At 44.1% G+C, this 22,378-nt stretch overlaps 2 protein-coding genes, 1 long non-coding RNA gene and 1 pseudogene across 3 annotated transcripts; all 4 read right to left on the reverse strand.

Annotated features, from left to right (window-relative positions):
* The window catches only part of LOC132383846 (uncharacterized), a 212,306-nt pseudogene that overhangs the window by 93,005 nt on the left and 96,923 nt on the right, over nucleotides 1-22,378 (reverse strand).
* On the reverse strand, nucleotides 248-1,866 carry LOC132383859 (late histone H2A.2.2-like). The gene is made up of 2 exons (XM_059955058.1): nucleotides 1,491-1,866; nucleotides 248-790 (listed from the first exon to the last, which is right to left on the reverse strand). The coding sequence occupies exons 1-2, from the start codon at nucleotides 1,864-1,866 to the stop codon at nucleotides 543-545; spliced, it is 624 nt and encodes a 207-aa protein (XP_059811041.1). The 3' UTR covers nucleotides 248-542.
* LOC132383901 (uncharacterized) lies at nucleotides 6,428-21,875 on the reverse strand. Its single transcript, XR_009508787.1, has 3 exons — nucleotides 21,720-21,875; nucleotides 9,217-9,320; nucleotides 6,428-8,326 (listed from the first exon to the last, which is right to left on the reverse strand). It is a non-coding gene; the product is annotated as an uncharacterized LOC132383901 (long non-coding RNA).
* On the reverse strand, nucleotides 11,418-12,606 carry LOC132383867 (histone H2B 1/2-like). The gene has a single exon (XM_059955066.1). It carries the CDS (start codon nucleotides 12,210-12,212, stop codon nucleotides 11,781-11,783), a length of 432 nt encoding a protein of 143 aa, XP_059811049.1. The 5' UTR covers nucleotides 12,213-12,606; the 3' UTR covers nucleotides 11,418-11,780.

The raw sequence follows: 22,378 nt of genomic DNA on the forward strand, positions 1-22,378 counted from the left end.
AGTGAAGGAAGGAGAGAAATGGGGACGGAATGCACTGTCAGGGGTGGTGGCAGAGGCAGAGAGCACAGGGGAATGAATGCTCTCATGGATTGTATTATAGGACATCAAACAGTCAGCAGGAATAGAGGACTCAATAGGGTTGTAATAGAGGGACATTACAAATTACATCATGTTGACTGGGACGGCTGGAGTGCTGGTGAGTGACTGAGGAGCTGGTGCAGGGAAAGTGTTTCAGGATTCTGGATCATTGGAACCTCTTCTGCTCCAGAGGTGACATTTACAAGGACAGTCTAATATTTTTCGCAGGGGTGAAATGTCTTCTAGAAGAAAACATGTATTTAAGATCGGAGGAAGAATGTGAAGAAAGCAGTGGTGGGGATTTGGATTGCACTGTCAGGTGTGGTGGCAGAGGCAGAGAGCACAGGGGTATTCAGGGAAGTATTAGACAGACTCAGGAATTTGTAGAGAAGTGACTGGTACTACGGTGCTGAAGAACTCGATCCATCCACCCTGCACAAACCAAAGTCTGATCTCAGACGTCCTCACACAGGGAGCATCTCGGGAGATCTGACCAAACTGACCGTTGCTTTCGCAAACTGTTCATTTATATTCAGAGGCCTTGGAGGACGAGTTTTTTTTTCAATTGATACCGTCAGTTTCACAGGGTAAATGTGCCTTTGTAGACTCCATAGCCGGACCGCGGAGAGCATTCTGACAGGCTGCATCTCTGTCTGGTATGGAGGGACTACTGCACAGGACGGAAAGAAGCTGCTGATAGTACCCAGGACATCTGTAGGGAGCGGAGTCGCATAAACGCAGCGTTCATTAATTTGCAGTATTTCTGTGTTTGCACATTAAAAAAAATCTATTCAATATACATGTGTATTTATGTTTTATTTACTAGTATTTTTCGCTCTCTACTCGATTATGTATTGCATTGAACTGCTGCTGCTAAGTTAACAAATTTCGCGTCACATGCCGGTGATAATAAACTTGATTTTGAAATGAAAGTCGCAAATATTGTTCAGTGAGGCGATGGGAATCGCTCATGAAGCAACGAACAGGCGATGTTCCCGCCTGCTGCAAACCGGAACGGTCCGGGGTAAAACCGTAATGTGGAACCCAGACAACGCGGTTTTAGGTGATCAAAAGCGGAGTCGTTCAGAGGTCGGAGATTAAATTCACCCTCCCGGGGCCGACTCCGAAAGTTTATTTCACGACCCTGCGCCTAGTGATCCGCTGACACTCTGCAGGGGGAGAGACCTCCAATCAGCCGGCTGAGGGGAGAAAATGAGTCGGGACTGAAGCGAACCGGTTTCTGTGCAGACTTATATCAGTTGACCTCCCGGAAGAAACATGTCGAGGCTGTGACAGATACAGGATATCAAACGGACGGAGATCACCCGCTGCTCAGCCCTTTCATGGACATTGTGAGTGGCTCTGAAAAGAGCCTTTGGGTAAACAGGTTCAGCTTACGTCACTTCACTTACTGGCAGCGCCGGTTTTCTTGGGCAACAGTACGGCCTGGATGTTGGGTAACACACCGCCCTGAGCGATAGTCACCCCTCCCAGCAGCTTGTTCAGCTCCTCGTCGTTACGGACGGCCAGCTGCAGGTGTCGGGGGATGATGCGGGTCTTCTTATTGTCCCGGGCCGCGTTGCCCGCCAATTCGAGGATTTCGGCCGTCAGATACTCGAGCACAGCAGCCAGATAGACCGGGGCTCCGGCACCCACCCGCTCAGCATAGTTGCCCTTTCTTAGGAGTCTGTGAACCCGGCCGACAGGGAACTGTAGTCCAGCCCGGGACGAGCGAGATTTGGCCTTGGACCGAGCTTTGCCAGCGCCGCCTTTTCCACGTGCAGACATTTCCACAGTCACAACAACTGCTAACTTCAAAACAAAATAAAGGAATGTTCACCCCGCTCCAACTCGCCCTTTTTATACCTTCTTTGAGAATAGAATCTGATGTTTGTGACTGGTGTGATCCTGCTTATTCTCATTGGTGAAGAGAAACGTCCCAATCGAAGAACTGCCAGAATCACCAATCAGCAGTCCGTAAAAGCAGAAGCGCGCATAGTAAACGTCTCATCAAAGTGCACTGAAATTTGGAAAAAGCCCGCCAAAAATCAAACTATTATTAAAATATAATTTGAAATTAAATAATTCCAGACCTGTTTTAAGATTGGGTCTTCGCATTTCCCTCTGTTACTGAAACAGGGCCCATTTAATACAAATGTAGTTGATATTGGAGTGTCTGGGAACTCAATTCTCTGATTCCTTTCAAACCTTTCAAAACTGTGTGCAGTTTTGGTCCCCTAATCTGAGGAAAGACATTCTTGCCATAGAGGGAGTACAAAGAAGGTTCACTAGATTGATTCCTGGGATGGCAGGACTTTCATTTGAAGAAAGACTGGATCGACTGGGCTTATACTCACTGGGATTTAGAAAATTGAGGAGGGATCTTATTGAAACGTATACAATTCTAAAGGGATTGGACAGGAAGATGGTTCCCGGTGTTCTGGAAGTACAGAACAAGGGGTCAGAGTTTAAGAATAAAGGGGAAGCCTTTTAGGACCGAGATGAGGAGAAATTTCTTCAAACAGAGAGTGGTGGTTCTGTGCAATTCTCTGCAACAGGAAACAGTTGAGGCTGGTTTATTGGCTATCTTTCAGAGGGAGTTAGATATGGCCCTTGTGGGTAAAGGGATCAGGAGATATGGAGAGAAAGCAGGTACGGGGTTCTGAGTTGGATGATCAGCTATGATCATACTGAATGGCAGTGCAGGCTCGAAGGGCCGAAGGGCCTACTCCTGCACCTATTTTCTATGTTTCCATGAACCGAAAAAAAACTGACCCTCAGCTTCTGCCCACAGTCGGTCACTGTGTGAACGTTATCAGGTTATAGACAAACGGCTCTTCTCAAATTGTGACCAGCGTCTAGTCTGCAATTTTAAAAAGTTGTTCTATGAAATAGTCATGAGGTCTTCCAGGCTTGTGTTAAAATGAGATTCAGGTGTTAGCCACCTGCAACCAATAAACTCCTGAAGCCAGAAATAAAACAACAACGGCAGCAATCCTCCGCTTGGCGTGGATACCGAGTGGGACGGACTGATGTGGAGGGGAGGTAACGATTCCTTTTCACTGCAGTGGGAGTTTATGCCAACCGTGACTTAGCTCTTGTAAAAGTCACCGGACATAAAATATGTATAATTTATTATCTAAATGGTAGTACAATTCTCTCATTGAAATTGTGAGTGGCTCTTAAAAGAGCCGTTGTGTTTTCGATCATCTCACTGGCGAGCTTTACTTGGAGCTGGTGTACTTGGTCACCGCCTTTGTCCCTTCGGACACGGCGTGCTTGGCCAGCTTCCCGGGCAGCAGCAGGTGCACGGCGGTCTGGATCTCCCGGGAAGTGATGGTTGACCGCTTGTTGTAATGTGCCAGGCGGGAAGCCTCACCCGCGAAATGCTCGAAGATATCGTTCATGAGCGAGTTCATGATGCTCATGGCCTTGGAGGAGATGCCAGTATCGGGGTGAACCTGCTTTGTCTCTCTCCACTGCCCATTGTCGCTTTGGGTAACACCGTAGACTGGGAACTGGTGCTGATCACTGGGAGTTGCCGCTGTTGGGTAATTCGGCAGCAAGGAAATCGAAAATACAAAATGGACCATAAATTACAGGCGCAGTATTCGGCCATTCAACCTATCGTATCTGGTAGAAAAGCAGATCGAATGAGAAAAACACACACTTGAAAATATGAAACGTTTATGTAATGAAACATGGCAGCAGGAGATCGAAAGTCATCATGAGAGACCCATTTCAGAGTGAGGGTGAAAGTTGTTTATTGTTATATACAACTGGCTTACAGCAGATTCAAAGACTCACAGTATCGGAGACAAAACATTCACAGAATAAAATCATACTCTACAGAATTATAAAGAGGTAACAGAATTACAACAAGAGCCAATTGCATTGTAAAGTGGTGCTACTGAGGTGGTGATGAGGGTTGTCCATGTTTGTTAAACCACAGAATGTCTGTACCCGTCTGTGAAAGTGTAGACTGTGAAAGTGTGGGTTCATTCTGTATCTGTCAGTCTCTGGTACAGTGTGAAAGTGTGGGGTCATTCTGTATCTGTCAGTCTCTGGTACAGTGTGAAAGTGTGGGGTCATTCTGTATCTGTCAGTCTCTGGTACAGTGTGAGAGTGCGGGGTTCATTCTGTATCTGTCAGTCTCTGGTACAGTGTGAAAGTGTGGGGTCATTCTATATCTGTCAGTCTCTGGTACAGTGTGAGAGCTTGGGGTTCATTCTGTATCTGTCAGTCTCTGGTACAGTGTGAGAGTGTGGGGTCATTCTGTATCTGTCAGTCTCTGGTACAGTGTGAGAGTGCAGGGTTCATTCTGTACCTGTCACTGTCTGGTACAGTGTGGCAGTTGGACTTCACACTGTATCTTCCAGTTTCTCATGCAGTGTAAATGTATTAAGTTCTTTCAGATTCAGTCTTACTATTGAACGCTGATTAGATCAAGTTTGCTTCTTAAATAAAATCATACAATGCGATGAGGCCACACTTAACTTGGAAGAACAACATTTTCATCTGGGTAGCTTCCAAACTGATAGCATGAACATCAAATCCTTGAATGTCTAGTAATGCCCCCCTCACTAGTTCCCCTCCCCTTTTTCTTCTCTCACCTTGCCCACCCATCCCCTCCCCCGTGTGCTCTTCCCCCCCTCCTCGTTTCTTTCTTCCATGACCTTCGCTCTCTTTCACCAATCTTCCCAGCTCTTTACTTCATTCCTCCCTTTCAAGATTCACCCATCACCTTGTTTTCTCTCTCCCTTATCCCCAGCTTATAACTCTACTCCTCATCTTTTTTGTCTCCAGTCTTGCCGAATGTTTTTGGACTGAAACATTGACTGTATTTTTTTGTCCTACAGATGCTGCCTGGCCTGCTGAGTTCCTTCAGCACTCAGCGTGTGTTGCTTGGATTTCCAGCAACTGCAGATTTTCTCTTGTTTGTGACACAGTGTTGTATATTGGTATCTCAGGGATGATGTATCTGGTTACATTGAACTACTCTGAATGGACTTTGCAGCAGAGCATACAGAGCAACAAGACCAGACCATCGAATCCAACTCTGGGCTTGTGATAAATATGTAACTTCCCTCGAGTTCTGTGTGTGAGGGCTTGAATGGTGCGTATTGTTACGAAGGATGAACAACTCTGTTGGGCAGATGGGTGCAAAAGCGCCCATGCCCCCCCCCCCACTTTTGGAGAATCGCAAATCGCTACTATTTGGATGCTGTTATCAAGGAAGTAAGAGAGATAAAGGAAAGCTGCCAGAGCAGTTGTTATTGATAACAGCTCATGAAAGAGAATGAGAGACACAGCTAAGATGGAACGTCTCCTACTGACAAAAGCCATTGATTTACTGCTATTGTCTTGTGGAGAAGGATTGTTTACTTGGTACAGTTCTATTCATTGAAACCCCTCAGGGGGCAACAGAGTGGGCTGGTTTGATGGGTACATCATCCCAACCTGACTGACACCTGAGACCCTGTGAGTGGGGATAAAAGTGAGGTCTGGGGTAACACCCCTCAGACACACCAGGAGAAATGCTAGTGAGCATTAGAACCGCACGAGACAGGGTGGGATATCGGAGACTGAATGAAGGATTGGTAATTTTTAACTCAGACTGTTTTGTAGCAAGACCGGTGGGGGCTTGTGTGTGTGTCCACCCTTGCCTGGGTGCTGAGTCCACCACGGAAGAACAGTCTAGCTAAAGGATGGAGGGGTCATATGTGAATGGCCACAACAACAACGCATTGACGGATCAAAATGGTAAATGAAGGTTGGCAAGATAATAGCTGTTACTGTTCACACATTTTCTCTCTCTCTCTCTCTCTCTCTCTCAACAATTGAAACACTGTGACAAACAACTACCGCAAACTGCATGAACTGAACGGAACTTTATATTTTCATCTGACAATTCATTATCCCCTAGACAACGATAGAGCTTGTTTCACTAGTGATTATTATTATACTCGCACTTTTAAGTTTAGTATTGTTAACGTATATTTGCATTGCTATTATTTTGTATATTTTTGCTAATAAATATTGTTGAAAATAGTATCACCAGACTCGAATGGATACCTGTCTTTGCTGGTAAGACACCCAGTTACAGGGTATGTATTGAGTATCATGTAGCAACATTTGGAGTGATGGAATTGAGAATGATTTTAACTGTAGATATGTAACCAGTGTGTCCACACAGTGATCAATGATGGGGCCTCTGTATGATCAGATTAAAATACACACGGGCTGATCAGATCACTGTTGATATGAATGTTGGTGCAGTTGTGGGTGGTGAGGAAGGTTGTCAAACGGACAGTACTGACATTGAAAGGAAATAAACTGCTATAACGATCACAGAGGGGGAGCAGTGAGAGGACTGGGGGGGGGGGAGGGGTGTCTGTGTAGATTAATGTAATGGGTGGAAACATGCAGAATTAACAACCACCAACATTGAGTTGTGTTTCTCTTTAAAAGGCTGGACAGATGTTATGATGTAATTATGTCATTTTATTTTAAACTGTGCTTTGTTTCTGTGTTTGGAGGATAATAAATGAGTTGTTACAGTTGTCACTAAACATAAAATGCCTCATGCCATTTTATTTGTAAAAACCCACAATAACATACTGGGTACCAGTAGCATTCACACTACAAGAATACCACAGTGTCAGTCTGCAACGAGAAAGCCTGATCACATTCTCTTCAGGTTCAATGGCATTGCTGACTCCGAGTTTACCACTGCCAAATGCCAACAAATGTGTGTTCTTAGTAGGTCTGTGGGAGATACCCAGAATGTGAAGTTGTACGAATGGAGAGAGACAAACTGAGCCAAGTCACAGCTTGATGAAGGGCAGAGAGGAAAACAGAGAATCTGATGTTGTGTCCTTATGCCTGAACTATTCTCAGCTGGAAATGTTGATCCAGCAAATTGTGTTCAGCCTCTCCTTAACAGTGTGACATCAGACATCAATGAAAAAAACTAAATAATCTCAGCTGAAATGTTGTCTTTCACCTATTGGTCTTCTTTGCAAACATTTTACAGGGCAGAAAAGGCAAAGAATTTATGTCTGAGAATCTCAAACGCAACAGTGTGTCTGGACTCATGTGATTGTCAGTTCCCTGACATTTGAATACTACTAATCATTGAATGTGAAGGAGGAGATGGTTGAGAAGACTGCCCACCAGTCTGAGCAAGGAGAACCCCAATACGTGGACATGTCCTTCATCTGACCTGATAAATGGCCACAGAGTTGATACCGCTGAGCTGACATTCACTTCCTCTCATTTTGCAAGGGATTCACCAGGCCACTGAACCTGCAGATACACCAGCCAGTTCACATGGGGAGAGGGCATTAACCTGCTCTGTGTGTGGGAGAGGATTCATTCAGTCACATGAGCTCTTACTCCATCAGCCGGGTCACATCGGTGAGCAGCTAGACTTGGCTCAGTTGTCTCTGTCTCTCAGTATAGCTTCACACCTGTTCCAAGCGTGGGAGGAGATTCACTCAGTTCACCCATTTTGTGAGGCTCCAGCAAGTTTAAAATACATAGAGGACACACTTCGGTCTTGTGTCAGCAAAGAAATTTACTCAGTCATCCCACCTGCAGAAACACTGGCAACTTCACATCAGGGAGGAAGTTTAATAAAGCTTTAGGTGAACATTTTAACCATCATGATGACTGAATCTAGTTGGAAGTTCATGTGAGACTGTCAATATCAGATTTTGCAGATATTGTGACTGAACCCTGGTCACTGAGCATTGGAGTGTTTGTTCTGCTGAAGTTAGTCTGAAAATACTCTGGCATTAATGTTGTGGATCTGTGACAAATTAATCAGCTCTATTTCAAATCTTGTGTCTCAGGAACTTCCTGCCTGCCACACAGCTAATGTACAGTAGAAAGGCCACTCAGTTCATCTGGTACCGGCTTTTGTTCCTTTTCTACCCCAGAGCTTTCAAATCCATCACTGCTGTTCACCTGTCACTCACCCTATAATATACATTTTGCAACTGCTCAGCTTGTGATACAGAGGTTTACTTTGAATTAAATCCATAACTTTCTGGAAACTGCAGAAGATGAATTCACTAGGGTTTTGTCCCAAATAGTCTTCATTCCTCACAGCTCTGGACCAAGGATGACGTCTTGTGTGGTTAAAATCTTCGTGTTCTGCTCTATTCATTGTTTTGGGTCATTTTCACTGATTTTGAAGGGCTGTGCCTCACACAGCCAGGCTGTTGCAATACAATGCTGTCCTCTGAAATATGAGCAGAATGGTGGTTAAATATTCGATGGAGCAGAAACAAGAGAGCTCTACACTAATGAGGGCTTTGGGACTCCAGACGTGATGGAGCCTCAAGTTTACAGGGTGTAGAAGGAAGGATTCAGACCAGGAGGATGAGGCTACAAATGAAAGTTCAGAAACATTTGGCAACTGATTGACTAAAAAAGGAGGTTTATATTTGCAAAATGCTGGGGGGACTCAGTGGCCCAGGCGGCATCTATGGAGAGGAATAAATAGTGAATATTATGGGCCAAGACACTTCATCCTATCTAGACTGTTTATTCCTCTGCTTAGATGCTGCCTGACCTGCTGAGTTCCCACAGTACTTTGTGTGTGGTACTTTGCAGATTATTCTCAGCATCTGCTGAACCTCAAGTTTCAAATCTACATTTCTAAGTGAGTGGGACTTAGACATTTTGTCACACAAACTTCCCGTTGTCATTGAGAAACAGGAGAAAATCTGCAGATGCTCAAAATCCAAGGAACACACACAAAATGCTGGAGAAACAAAAAATGCTGAAAAAACAACGAGGAGTAAATTTTAAAGATGGGGGAGGGGAGCTAGAAACACAAAGTGATAGGTGGAACTCGGAGGGGGGACAGATGAAGTCAAGAGCTGGGAAGTTGAGTGGTGAAAGAGATACAGGGCTGGAGACGGTGGAGTCTGATAAGAGAACAGAAGGCCATGGAAGTAAGAAGATTGGGGAGGAACACTCGAGGGAGGTGATGGGCAGGTAACAAATGTGAAAAGGGGATGGGGAATGATGATGGAGGGGAGGCATGACCAGAAGATGAAGAAATCAATGTTCATTCAATCAGATTGGAGGCTACCCAGGTGGAATACAAGGTGTTGTTCCTCCTACCTGAGTGTGGCCTCATTGGGACAGTATAGGAGGCCATGGATTGACATTTCCATTGATTATGTTGTTTGTGGAAGCTTGCTGTGTTGAAGTAGATGCTGAGTTTTCTGCATAAAAACATTGACAGCTTTTGGGACATGTGGCATTGAACCAGCATTTGCCCCTCAAATTAATCCAGTATATTAACAACAGCACATCACCTCCCTTTTCCAAAATATTATTCAACCATTCTATTACCATAAATTCCATAACTTTACACAAATGGGACATCAGTGATATTGGTCTATAACTAGAAGTATCCAACAGGGGTTTCCCAGGTTTTAGAAAAGACACTACAATTGCCATTTTCCATGAGGAGGGAAGATGGCCTGGAAGTCCAAGTATGATTCAAAAAGTGCAATATTATCTCAAAAGAGTTGTTGGCCATACATTTAAACATGCAATAACATGTATCATTCATTCCTGGAGTCATCTGACCTGTACTATTAATAGCTTCCTTTAATTCACACAAAGGAAACTCTACATCACTATCATTTCTACAGCTGGTTTCCAATATATTAAGGTATTCTCTTAAAAGCTTATCCCTACATTGTTTAGTCTCTGAACCAATTTTGATTATGAATTGCAGCAAATGACCGAGCCAGTACTCAACCTTCTCTCTTTCAGGAACAATTGTATTAACTTTTTCAATCAATACTGGGAACACTGTGAATCCCACACTCCCATTTTCTTAATCATTCCCCAAACATCTCCAAGTTTAATAGTCCTTCCAATACTATCACAATATGACCTCCAGTAAATCTTTTTCACAACCTTCATTACTTTCCTCATCACGGCCTGTGACCTGTTACACTAAATATGATCATTCGGAGAGTGATACAGTACTTCTTAACTTTCTCTCAGTATTTGTCTCTGCACACTCCTCCATCCACCATGGTACAGCCTTTCTCTATTAATGCACTTTTTAATATGAATCTCATCCACCCCAGTTTGATGAATAACATGACGTTTCTTTGCAGAAATCCACATCATTCTCACCATTCAGCTCATACAGATGCTCACTACATAAATCATTAAAATGTCTCCCAATTTGCTTTACTGAAGTTCCACCTCCTAAAAGTGGCTTCCTGCCCCTGTTATAAATCCAAACCCAAGCTTACAAATATAGGGAAATTGACACTTCCCAATGCTTCATCACCCATGACGTCTCACGACTCACTCCAATGTTCAAAACTAAAGTTAATTTACAGTAGTTTCCTAACTATTGTGCACATTAAATCTTGTTCCTCTCCCACCATTAAAACACACAAGATGTGAAATATCTAAAACTCCTCTACAATCAAACCATCACCATCATTCTGAGAACAAACCCACAGTTTACTAACTATGTGTTAAAATCCCCACACCATACGGCCCTTAGTGAGATAATGGACTCCAACTTATACTCTCCAACAAATCAATCAAAAGCTTTCCACAATGGTTATAATAATATACCACTTTAAAGCCCCTACCTGTGGAAGAACATATGTCTTCAAATGCCTCATACATTTCATATATATCCAAAACTTTAAGCCCTCTCATTATGAAACATGCAACACAATGCCCAATTACAATATAATCTTGGAAAGAAGCACTTAAATGTGGTAGCAACCAGGTTTCCTGAATACATACAACATCAGATAGATTTGATTTTTATTTTCAGAAATTAACTTGAGGTCTTGACCATGAGAAATCAGGCTTCGGAAAGCGTTTCTTATAAAGCGCCCTTCGGAAAGCGTCCTTCTTCTAGAGTCTGGGGGAATGTACTGGGATGTTAATGATTGGTGAATCTGTGACTGATCTGATTGGAAAGAGCAAATATTCCAATCAGGGAGCTGCTTTTTTTTCCAATCAAGAGACAGCAACGACAGAAGCGCGAAAAATAACCGTCTAACCGCCGAAATAAACTCAAAATTGCAAAACACCGCCACAAACGCCTTTGTTGCTAAAATTAAACCACAACAGGTTTGTTTGTCTCCCCTTTACCCACGTTACTGAAGACCGAAATATTTAAACCAAGTAGAGTCAATATTGCGATGGTGTCTGGTATTTTAGTTCACCGACTTCCATCAATTGATAAATGATCAGAATAAAACCGATTGTCAGCGTCTATTCGCGGTCGGTCATTGTGTAGACTCAAGTCAGTTTACCTTCGGGTCGCCCTCCAGAAAGTGGGCTTCAGAAATACTCTGAACGAACCGTGACAGTGTTCGGCACTCGCGTTGGAATGTAGTTAAGAGAAGTAAACAAAATGGGACAAAACTTAATGAACCGCATTCCCCGCAGAAACTAAACCAGAAACAATTAGTGTCACGTTAGGGAAATTTGATGACCTAGAAGTAACAACGGGGAAGGGGTGCGTAACGATTCCGTGTCTGTGCAGAGGGCAGGAATTAACAGGGAAATCGGGATTACACTGAAGATTGGACAGCAAGTTCTGAGTAACGGAAATAAGATTCTGAATGAGCGCATCAACAAAAAATTTACAAATTTACCTCAAATCCATGTCTCAACATTGAATAACTCTTTTAATGAAACCGTGAGTGGCTCTTAAAAGAGCCTTTGATTTTCGGGTTTGTTTTGTCTTTACTGGAGCTGGTGTACTTGGTCTCCGCCTTTGTCCCTTCGGACACGGCGTGCTTGGCCAGCTCCCCGGGCAGCAGCAGGCGCACGGCGGTCTGGATCTCCCGGGAGCTGATGGTAGACGGCTTGTTGTAATGGGCCAGACGGGAAGCCTCGCCCCCGATGCGCTCGAAAATATCGTTCACGAATGAATTCATGACGGTCATGGCCTTGGAGGAGATGCCGGTGTTGGGGTGAACCTGCTTCATCACTTTGTAGATGTAGATGGCGTAACTCTCCTTCCTCGCCCTCTTGCGCTTCTTGCCAGACTTGCTCGCCGGTTTGGACAGAGCTTTCTTGGCGCCCTTCTTGGGAGCGGGTTTCGGTGGATCAGGCATTTCCCCGTCGGTTTCAATCACAATAATAAGCAGAAGCTGTTCGCAGCCCGGATTAAATAGGCAGTGCCCAAAGTGGAATGTTAATAATGATGGGAATGCTGAGCATTCCCATTGGCTGTTTGGAGAAAGGAATCACCAATCGGAACGCTGGGGGATGGGAAGCGGCGCCAATGTGTGGCGGTTACCGCTGTCGTTTAATGCGGGAGGAAGTACAGAAGGGCAGAGACAGGCGGGGGTGCGGGCTGAAATTGAAAAGGGAAACGCAAATTTCAAAAGTACAATGCAAATAAAATCAGATGAAATATAGTAAAATTAAAGACTGAAACGTTTAGTTCATGACACAGGGCAGCAAGAGAGCGAAGGAGAGGTTTGGACATTTCAATGTAAAGTTCAAATCGAGTTTATTTGTGCCCAGGAGAAAGGAACAACGTATTTGTAGCTGCATCACAGACACATTGCATCAGACACAACCTTGACAAAAAAAACTGAAATTAAATATGAATTATACCAAAATATTCAAACAGACAGAGGACTATCAGAATAAAATTAAAATAACAAAGAAACCGTGCGGACAGTTGGAGAATCACCCCTCTTGTGCTTCTTCATCTCGTCACTCTCGATTAAGCGTCACGCAACGCTGCCACTTTGATCCCGCCCATCCCTTCACTAACCAGGACCAACTCTTGCCTTTATTGTATTTCCCTCCTCCTTACACATTGGGTTTGTGGGGGTTTGGTTAATCGGGGTGTGTGCCCCCTTGGACCTGAGGATTAGGTTTCAGGGTAGGGCTGGTGCATGTATTTGTGAGGCTGGGAGAGATAAAGCTGTGGAGATTAGTATGGTGAGATACGTGGGGCTATGGTGGATCGGGTCGTGTAGTGGAGCCACTTTGATCTAGCCGATGCCTTTCATTAATGTGGTCCGACACCACTTGGCTTAATGAACAAAGGGACACATCATTAGCAATGCAACCTGGGTCACTGTGGGTTTCCGGTCTTTAATCATGAGACTTCCTCACCCAGGCGAACCAGGCAGGGTTGATCAGGCCAAGCTTGTGTTTATCCCATTGGCCAAGATAATGAGAGGCATGTAATCCTACATGTTGTGGATATTTTAGACCTTGTTACTTGGCCTTATTTTGACCATTTGGGTAGTACAATCTTCTGAGGCTTATAATCAGGCTTTACCTCCTATTAAGGTTCAACTTCCCTACTTTAAATTTACACCTGTCTTTATTTATTACAATCAGACCATACAGCTTCAAAATAGAGCGGCATCCTTTTAGAATGCAGATGAGGAAGAGTTTCTTCAGGCAGAGAGTGGTGAATCGGTGGAATTTTTTTGCCACAGGCAGCTCTGGAAGCAAAAATCACTGGGTATAGGCAGAGATTGATGAATTCCTGATTGGTCAGGGAATGAGGGGATACAAGGGAAGGAAGGCGATTGGGACTAAGAGGAAAATATGATCAGTGATGATGAAATGCCAGAGAAGGTTCAACAGGCAAAATGGCCGAATTCTGCTCCTATATCTGATGGTCTTATGGACTCATTCAGTGACTAAAATTCTCCCAGACACTGCTGATCTCAGCTTTGACTCAACCCAGCACCTGAGGCTCCAGATTACTTATATATGGAATGCAGAAGTCCTTTCTGCTCAGATTAAAGAAATATCATCTCTTTTCCACCCTGAATGCTTGTCATCTCATTCTGAGCAACAGACGCAAAATGCTAGCGGAAGTCAGCAGGCCAGGCAGCATCTATGAAATAGAGTAACGAGCCGATGCTTCGGGCTGAGAATCATCACCAGGACGAGAACTGATGGAAGGGTCTCGGCCCGAAGTGTCGACTGTTTACTCTTTTCCATAAAGGCTGCCTGTCTTGCTGAGTTCCTTCAGCATTTTGTGTGTGTTGATTTGGATTTCCAGCATCAACAGATTCCCTCATGTTTGTGATTTATGTCTAATTCTGAGGGTGTTTTCCTCAGTTATGGAGCTCTCATTCGGGGGAAAGATCCCCCTTGCCTACTGCCTGTCACATCCTGAAAGAATCTAACAGATTTCCTCATTTTCACATTGACTGCAGGGAATACAGACCCAACCCACTCACTCTCCTCTCACGTAACCAACCCTCCATCCCTGGAACCAGCCCAGTCAGTGTGGGGAACAGTCACTGCGCTCCCTCTAATTCACGGTTATCCTTCCTGAGGAAGTGTGACCAAACCCACTACATTCAAGGTGTGCTCTCACCAGGGCCCTATAGAATTCCAGTGAGACATCTGTACCCCTCTTCTCCACTCCTCCTGGATCACAGGCAAAATAATGTTTGCTCTCTCATTACCTGTAGTATCTGCATGTTAAATCAAGTGATTTGTTTACAACGACACCCACATCCCTCTGAACATCCCCATGTGGAAATAACTCTTACAGTTTGTTCCTGGGAATGGGTGATCTCACATTTCCCCACATTCTGTTCCATCTGCCCCATCCTCAACCATTCACTCTCCTGTTGACATCCCCCAAATCTTCTCACAACTGACACTGTCCCTCCCGCTCTGCCACAGCCGCAGACGTAGTCACTGATATATGTAGCACAGAAACAGGCCCTTCAGCCCAACACATCCATGCTGACCAAGTGGCCAAACAAAACCATTGTCAGTTGCCTGCAGAGGCAATCTGCAGTTACACTGATGGGATTATCGTATTGGCCCCCAATTACCACCAGGAGGTGCAGGAACGGAGATGTTTATGTTTATGGAGAGGTGCCGAGCAGGGTTGTCTTAGTGGGGGACTTCATTTTCCATAGAATTAATTAGATCTTTCTCAATACTTAGATGCACAAGACTTCTTCAGTGAATCCGAGGAGTATTTGAAATATTATGTACAGAGCCCAACCAGAGAAGAGAACATACGGGAATTAGTTTAGGGAAACGAGCCAGGCCTGGTGACAGCTAAGTGTCAGTGAACATTTTGGGAACAGTAATCGCAAATTTTTTTTTGGTTATGAGTAAGAATAAAATCAGATCTTGTATGAAGGTACTGAATTGCAGTAGGGCAAGTTAGGACGGAGTAAGACAGAAGTCAAGGAGCATTGATTGGGAGCAGCCACTGTCAGACAAGTCCACATCTGACATGCGGGAGTTTTTTAATGATCAGCAGCTCAGAGTTCAGGATCAGCATGTTCCTGTAAGGAGCAAGGACAAGGATAGTAAGGTAAGGGAACTTCACATAAGTGGAAAGATCCTACATTGAAGGATATGGAAGGTTTATGAAGCTAAAATCAGACTGGGAAACTTTGGAATATAAAGATAGCAGAGAAATGCTAAAGGAGCTGATAGGAAAGGCCAAATGGCACCACAAACTCTACTTGCAATGTAGGACCAAAGATAATCCCAAGGCCTTTTGATTTGTATTAATAAAACAAGGCTAACCAGAGAATGGAAAGGTCTACTCAAGATTAAAGGATGAATGATGTGGATGAAGTCAGACCAAGTGGCTGAGGTACTAAATGAGTATGCTGTGTCAATATTTACCGAGGAGAAGGAATTGAATGTCAATGAGAACAGAGTGGAGCAGGCTAATGTGCAGAGACTTGTTGAGATTAAGGAGGAGGTTGTGCTGGGACGTCTGGAAAGCAATAAGATGGATAAGACGCCAGGACTTGAAGGCATATATCCGACAATAGTGAAAGAAGCAAGTGAGCACATGGCTGGGGATTTCACAAGGACCAGTGTGTCCTGGATCACCACATGTGAGGTCCCACAGTGCTGGTGTGTTGCAAATGTTGCAGCTTTGATCAAGAAGGTAAATAACAAGAATCCAGGAGCTGCCGCTCCTTACGGACCATGTTAGAGAACCGGAGATGCAGCTCGATGATTTTCATCTGGTCAGGGAAAGTGTGGAGGGGATAGAGAGTAGCTATAGGCAGGTAGTCACTCTGGGGCCTGGGGAGACAGGTAAGTGGGTAACAGTCAGGAGAAGGTAGTGCAAGAGGTAGATGCTCATCCTCTGCACATCCAATTTATCAAGGCCTTTCACCATTTAATTTCAATTAGGTCAACACTCATTTTCCTAAATTCCAGTGAAGACAGGCCAAAAGCCAATAAACACTCTTCATATGACAAGCTGTTTAATCCTGGATTCACTTTCGAGAACATTCTTTGTAACCCATCCAGCTCATCCTTCCTGAGATAAAGGACCCAAAACAGCTCACAAAAGTGAGATCGCACCAGTACTTTATACAGTACATTATTATGATTGGTGCAGATATTGTGGGCCAAAGGGCAGGTTGCCATCTGTTCCATATTGTGTACTGTGCTTTATCTAACAGCTACTGCAGGGACATGGTTACAGAGACTTGGACTGCGAATTTGATATTCCTACATGTTTAATGTTCCACATGGAATCAGCAAAATGGAAAGGAGCAGGGTAGATTTGTTTATAACGTGCGGGTGAAGGGGTGGATACAGTGCCATCAAAAGTATTCAGTCTGCTTTGGAGGTTTTCAAGTTTATTGTTTTGGAACGTTGAATTTGGCTTTTTTGACACTGATCAACAGGAAAGACTCTGTGGTGTCAAAGTGAAAACAGATCTCTTCAGAGTCATCTAAATTAATTGCAAATATAAAACACAAAATAATTCAGTGCATTAGTATTCACCTCCAATTCAGTCATTAGTTGATGCACCTTTGTCAGTAATTACAGTTCGCTCTGTGTGGATAGGTCTCTATCCACTTTGCACATCTGGACACTGAAAATTTTCTCCTTTCCATATTAGAAAACTGCTGAAGCTTTGTCAGTTTGCACGCGGTTCATGATCGAACAGACCTTTTCAAGTCCAGCCACAAATTCTCAATTGGACTATGATTTGGCCACTCCTGGACATTAACTTTGTTTTGAGGCATTCCTGTGTAGCTTTGTTTTTATGCTTATGGTGATTGTCTTGCTGGAAAATAAACCTTCTAACTCAGAGATCACTTGCAGGCTGCATTAGGTTTTCCTCCAGGATTTCCCTGCATTTTGCTGCATTTATTTTATCATCTAATTTTATGAGCCTTCCAGGACATGCTGTAGTGAAGCATTCCTACAGCATGATGCAGCCTCCAATGTACTTTGCGGTAGGGATGGTGTGTTTTTGATGATGTGCAGTGTTTGGCTTATACCAGAATTGGTGATTAGTCAGATAGCCAAAAAGTTGAACACTGGTTTCATCAGACCATGGGACCTTTATCCAGCTGGTTTCAGAGTCCCCCCTCAAGGTTTCTGACAAACTCCAGGTGAAATTTCATGAGAGTTTTTTTTTCCATCAGTGGCTTTCTCTTTGTCACTCTCATATAAAGTTGTGACAGTGAAACACCCAGGCAACAGTTGCTGTATGTTCAGTCTCTCCCATCTCAGCCACTGCGGCCTGTAACTTCTCCAGAGTTGTCACAGGTCGCTTGGTGGGTTCCCTTACTGGCCCCTTCTTGCACAGTCACTCAGTTTTTGAGGATGTCTTGCTCTTGGCAGATTTACAGCTCTGCCATGTTCTTTCTATTTCTGTACTCCAAGGGTATTCAGTGACTTGAATTTTTTATACATCTCCTGAATTGTGTTTTTCAATAACCGTTTTTCAGAGGTTGCTTGGAGTGTTAATCTGACTTCATGGTGTAATTTCTCCCAGGATACTGACACACCAGCAGCTGGACCTTCCAGATATTGGTGTATTTTTACTACAATCAATTGAAACACCTTGACTGCACACGGTGATCTCCACTTAGCTGATTATGCAATTCCTAAAACCAATTGACTGGACCAGTATTGATCTGGTGAGTCATATTAAAGCGGGTGAATACGTAGACAGGCAAATATTTTGTGTTTTTTTTTTATCTGCAATTAAATTTGAGCACTTTGTAAAGATCTGTTTTCACTTTGACAAAAAAAGTCTTTTTTTCCATTCATTAGTATCATAACAACCCAAAATCAATGCACAGTGTTTCAATACTGCAAAATAATAAAACATGAAAACTTTCAAGAGGCATGAATACTTTTCATAGGCACCTTACATGTGGGGATAGTGATTGGGAAAGGGGGAAGGGAAAGTAGACATGTGGAGGATATCAAAGAGAGATGAGAATAGAATTGTGATTGTTATGAGAGACTTAATCAGAAGCAGATTGGGATACCACTGCACTGAGTACCTTTGCTCTGTGAGCTGCAACAACCATGACCTGCCAGTGGCAACCTATTCTAGTTCTGTTTCCTATTCCCATACCCACATATCGGTGCCTTACAGCTGTCTTAACCGGTGCCAGGGTGGTAATGGGGTCAAGCTGGCACTTTCTATCAAATGCTGCCTCAAAATGCATCTGTCAACCAAATCCAGCTCCTGGCTTTTACATATGGCTTAGCTACTAAGCCCGATGGAACTGTTTCTAGTGTCAGCGGAAGGTGCAAATGTGTTACTGGGATCATATAACCAACTGCTTAGGGCAGATGGGGCTTGTCACCCACAGTTGGCAGCTCATCCAGTGGAAGGAAAATTCTGATCCCAGACCCCCACTGGCTTGAGGCTGGACCCATTCAAGGGGAAGGTATTGGGAGTAAACTCCGAGGAAAAATCCAGAACTGGATTCCCTGTCAGTCCGATGTTCAATGCAGACGGGCAATCCTGTGACACAGCCGGTGCCTGACTGCATTGGTCTTTGTTGTTGCGATGGATTCATCAGCTGCGTGGAGAGAAGGAGCCCCTGCATGGGCAACAGCTTGCTTTACGTATTCTACTACCCTGGCTTGCATATTGACTTTCACAGTGAGGGCAGAATATCCATGGTCGACCCTGACCAGTGGAGGGCCATCACCAACATGTCTGTCCATGGCTTCCTCTCCTACTACAATGAGGCCAACTACAGGTTGAATGAGCAACGCCTCACATTCCGACTGTGTCGCCTCCAATCTCAAAGGCATGAACATTGATTTCTTCAAATTCAGGAAATCACTATCCTCTGTTTCTTGCCACACTCCACCTCAGTGCATTTTGCACTTAATGTCAGTAAGACAAAAGACCTGACTGAAGGATGGGTAAGGCTAAGGAACATGAACCAGTCCGCAGAGGGATCAGAAGTGGAGTGAGGGAACAATTTTGAGTTCCTGGGTGTCAATATCTCTGAGGATCTAACCTGGTCGCAACATATCGATGCAGCAACAGTATAAAGAGAGCAAGACAGTGGAGATATTTCATCAGGAGTTTGAGGATATTTGGTTTGTCACTTTAAAACACTCAAAACCTGATACAGATGTATTTGATATATTATTTTTTACTTCTGTTTCTGCACTATATTTAATCTACATAATATCCATATACACACACATTCTATAATTTACTTATTCTTTCTATATTATCACGTCCTGCATTGAACTGCTGCTGCTAAATTAACAAATTTCCTGACACCAACCGGTGGTAATAAACCTGATTCTGGTTCTGATTCTGAATTCATCCCCACAGACGGATGTGGCCAAATCATTGGGTATATTGAATGATGAGGTTCTTGATTGTGGGAGCAGGGTAAGAGTGTTCGAGAGGGTTAAGAGATCTGTCATGATCTCTTATTCCAGGCAGAATGGGGCAGCAGACAGGATGGGCCAAATGGCCTAATTCTGCTCCTGTGTCTTATGGTCCAGGAGCAGCTGCAGGACATTTCAAAGGGAAGGTTGAGCAGCCGGACATTGTGGTGGATGGTGCATGTTGGTTATAGCAATGTAGGGAGGAGGAGGAATGTGGTCCTGTGCAGTGAATTTAGAGAAATAAGACAGAAACTGAAAAGTAGTCTCTATATTACTCCCAGTGACACTTGTTAGGGCATGGAGATACAGACAGATACCACTGATGAATGTGTGCCTGATGAGCTGGTGCAGGGGACAAAGATTCAGATTCATGGATCAATGGGGATAACTACTAGGAATGATTGACAGAAACTGTTCACTCCCTAGGGTCTTCATGGGAAGGAACAGTCTTCTCCCTCCTAAAACTGCAGGGAATAGTTTTAACGTGACAGGTTGGAGGTTTAAAGAGAACCTGAAGGGTGAGGTGATGGAAGTGGATAAAATTATGTGAGACATACAGAGGTGAGAGAGACAGAGACAGTTTCTCTTGATATGGGTGTAAAACTAAAGGTAATAGTTTTAATGTGAGAGGTCGGAAATTTAAAGGGAATTTGAAGGGTAAGTATTTCACAGTGAGGTATTCCAAGTGAGCCATCAGAGGAGGTGTTGGATGCAGAAACACACAGTCTCTGGTCATGAACACTTCTCAGGAACCTGTCATTACTGTGTTCAATCTGCCCTGGTTGATCTTCCAGGTGTTGAGTCCATTGTTGTTTTCCATCTGTATTAACGATCTCGATGAGAACGTGGTAAACTGGATCAGCAAGTTTGCAGATGACACCAAGTTTAGGGGTGTGATGGACAGCAAAGGCAGCTAGAAAATCTTGATATCAGATGTGGAGCAGGTGGCAAAATGAAATTGGTTATAATCTTGAACACACTGCCTGAGGAGGTGGTGTAGGCTGGTATTTAATGACCATCTGGATGAGCATTTGAATCACCAGGACAGGGTAGAAGACAGACCCAAGGCTGAGTTAGTGGAGGCAGATTCTCAATGGTCAGTATAGATATGCAGAATCCACTGAAAGTGCAGTGGGAACCTGGAACACAGACTTCAGGATGGACTTACCTAAAACACTCAGAACCCAGGACGAGGGACAATACTTTTGTTACTGAATAAAAGTATTAATGGTCACACAGTAAACCAAACCCCTCAAAAGGTGACCAAAATGCTCCCATTCCCTGTGCACCAGTAACAGTGCTTTACATGGGAAATTGGTGAAGTCCTCTGGATAATATTAGGAGAGATGGCTGACAGCTTCATCACAGTGTGAGGGTACAGATATCTTCTCAGAGGATAAGGGGTTTACTGGAACAGGCTCATAGCTGAGAATGAAGGTAACAAACCCATTGCAGTGGAGGACTGCTGTCGTCAGGGTTGTACAGGATAGAAACAAACCCTCTGGCCCATCACATTTATCCTCCTCATCACGCACAGCTATACTAATCCCACTTTCCTGCATTAATTTCATATCCCTCCAAGCCTTGCTCACTGAAGTACCTGTGCATCTGTCTCTTATACTGTTACACAGTTCCCTGTATGTGGCATCAGAGGTAGACAGGGTTGTGTGTTGTACTTGCCTTATCAGCCAAAGAACTGCCTCTCATTGGAATTGTACAAAACGGTTTAAAGACAGATTTGAAGGGGATCTGAAGGGTATTTATTTCACACAGAGAACAGCTGGAATCTTGAATTAACTCCCAAAATAGAGTCAGTGATTTATACAGAACTGAAACCGTCCCTTCGGTAAAACTCATCCACGCCGACCAAGTTGTCGATCTGAACTCGTCCCATCCGCCTGCATTAGGCCCGTGTCCCTCTCAACCTTTCCTATCCATGTAACTGTGCAAATATGGTTTAAATATTGTACCTGAGGCAAAGAGCCGGTGCGATGAGGCGCTGACAGAAACTCACTGTTCCGTGGGCAGGAAGAGGAGAGGCCGATTCCCACAGTGGAGCCGAAACCCCAACAAATAGAGACCGACTCCATATACGGACTTTTCGCCCCGTCCCCGCCCTGGACTGTTTCCAGGGAAACAACGTCGTTGACGATGTGACGTCAGCTCGTTGTGTTCGGTGAAGATTGAATCACGTGACTGGGTGGGGCAAAAGGAGCTGTCAATCAGTGCAGCCACAAGAAAACATGTGAGAATTGTAAATAGAATCGGTATGGGATGTGGGGGCGGGGGGGGGGGGGGGGTTGGATTTCCAGGAACGGCAATAGACGACGACAAGCAACCAAACAATGCGGCGCGGCCATTACTTCATTAGCCTCATTCCCTGCAAGGATGTTTGTGTCACTCCAGTGTACAGTGGGCAAGGGGGTTTATACTCCCGCTGATGTTGAAACTTGTTTAAATTTCTTACTGGGTGCAATGTGTGGAGTGATGATCCAAAGAACAGCTGCCTCCTATCTTTCAGCAGTCCTCTTCAGATAGATGATGACAGGGTCACTGTGGAGAGCCGAATTTTCTATGCAATTCAACAGCAGCCACAATCCATGTTTTCCTTTGCAAAACAAAAGGGATG

The sequence above is a fragment of the Hypanus sabinus genome, chromosome 31 (assembly GCF_030144855.1).
Source record: "Hypanus sabinus isolate sHypSab1 chromosome 31, sHypSab1.hap1, whole genome shotgun sequence".
Classification (NCBI taxonomy): Eukaryota; Metazoa; Chordata; class Chondrichthyes; order Myliobatiformes; family Dasyatidae; genus Hypanus; species Hypanus sabinus.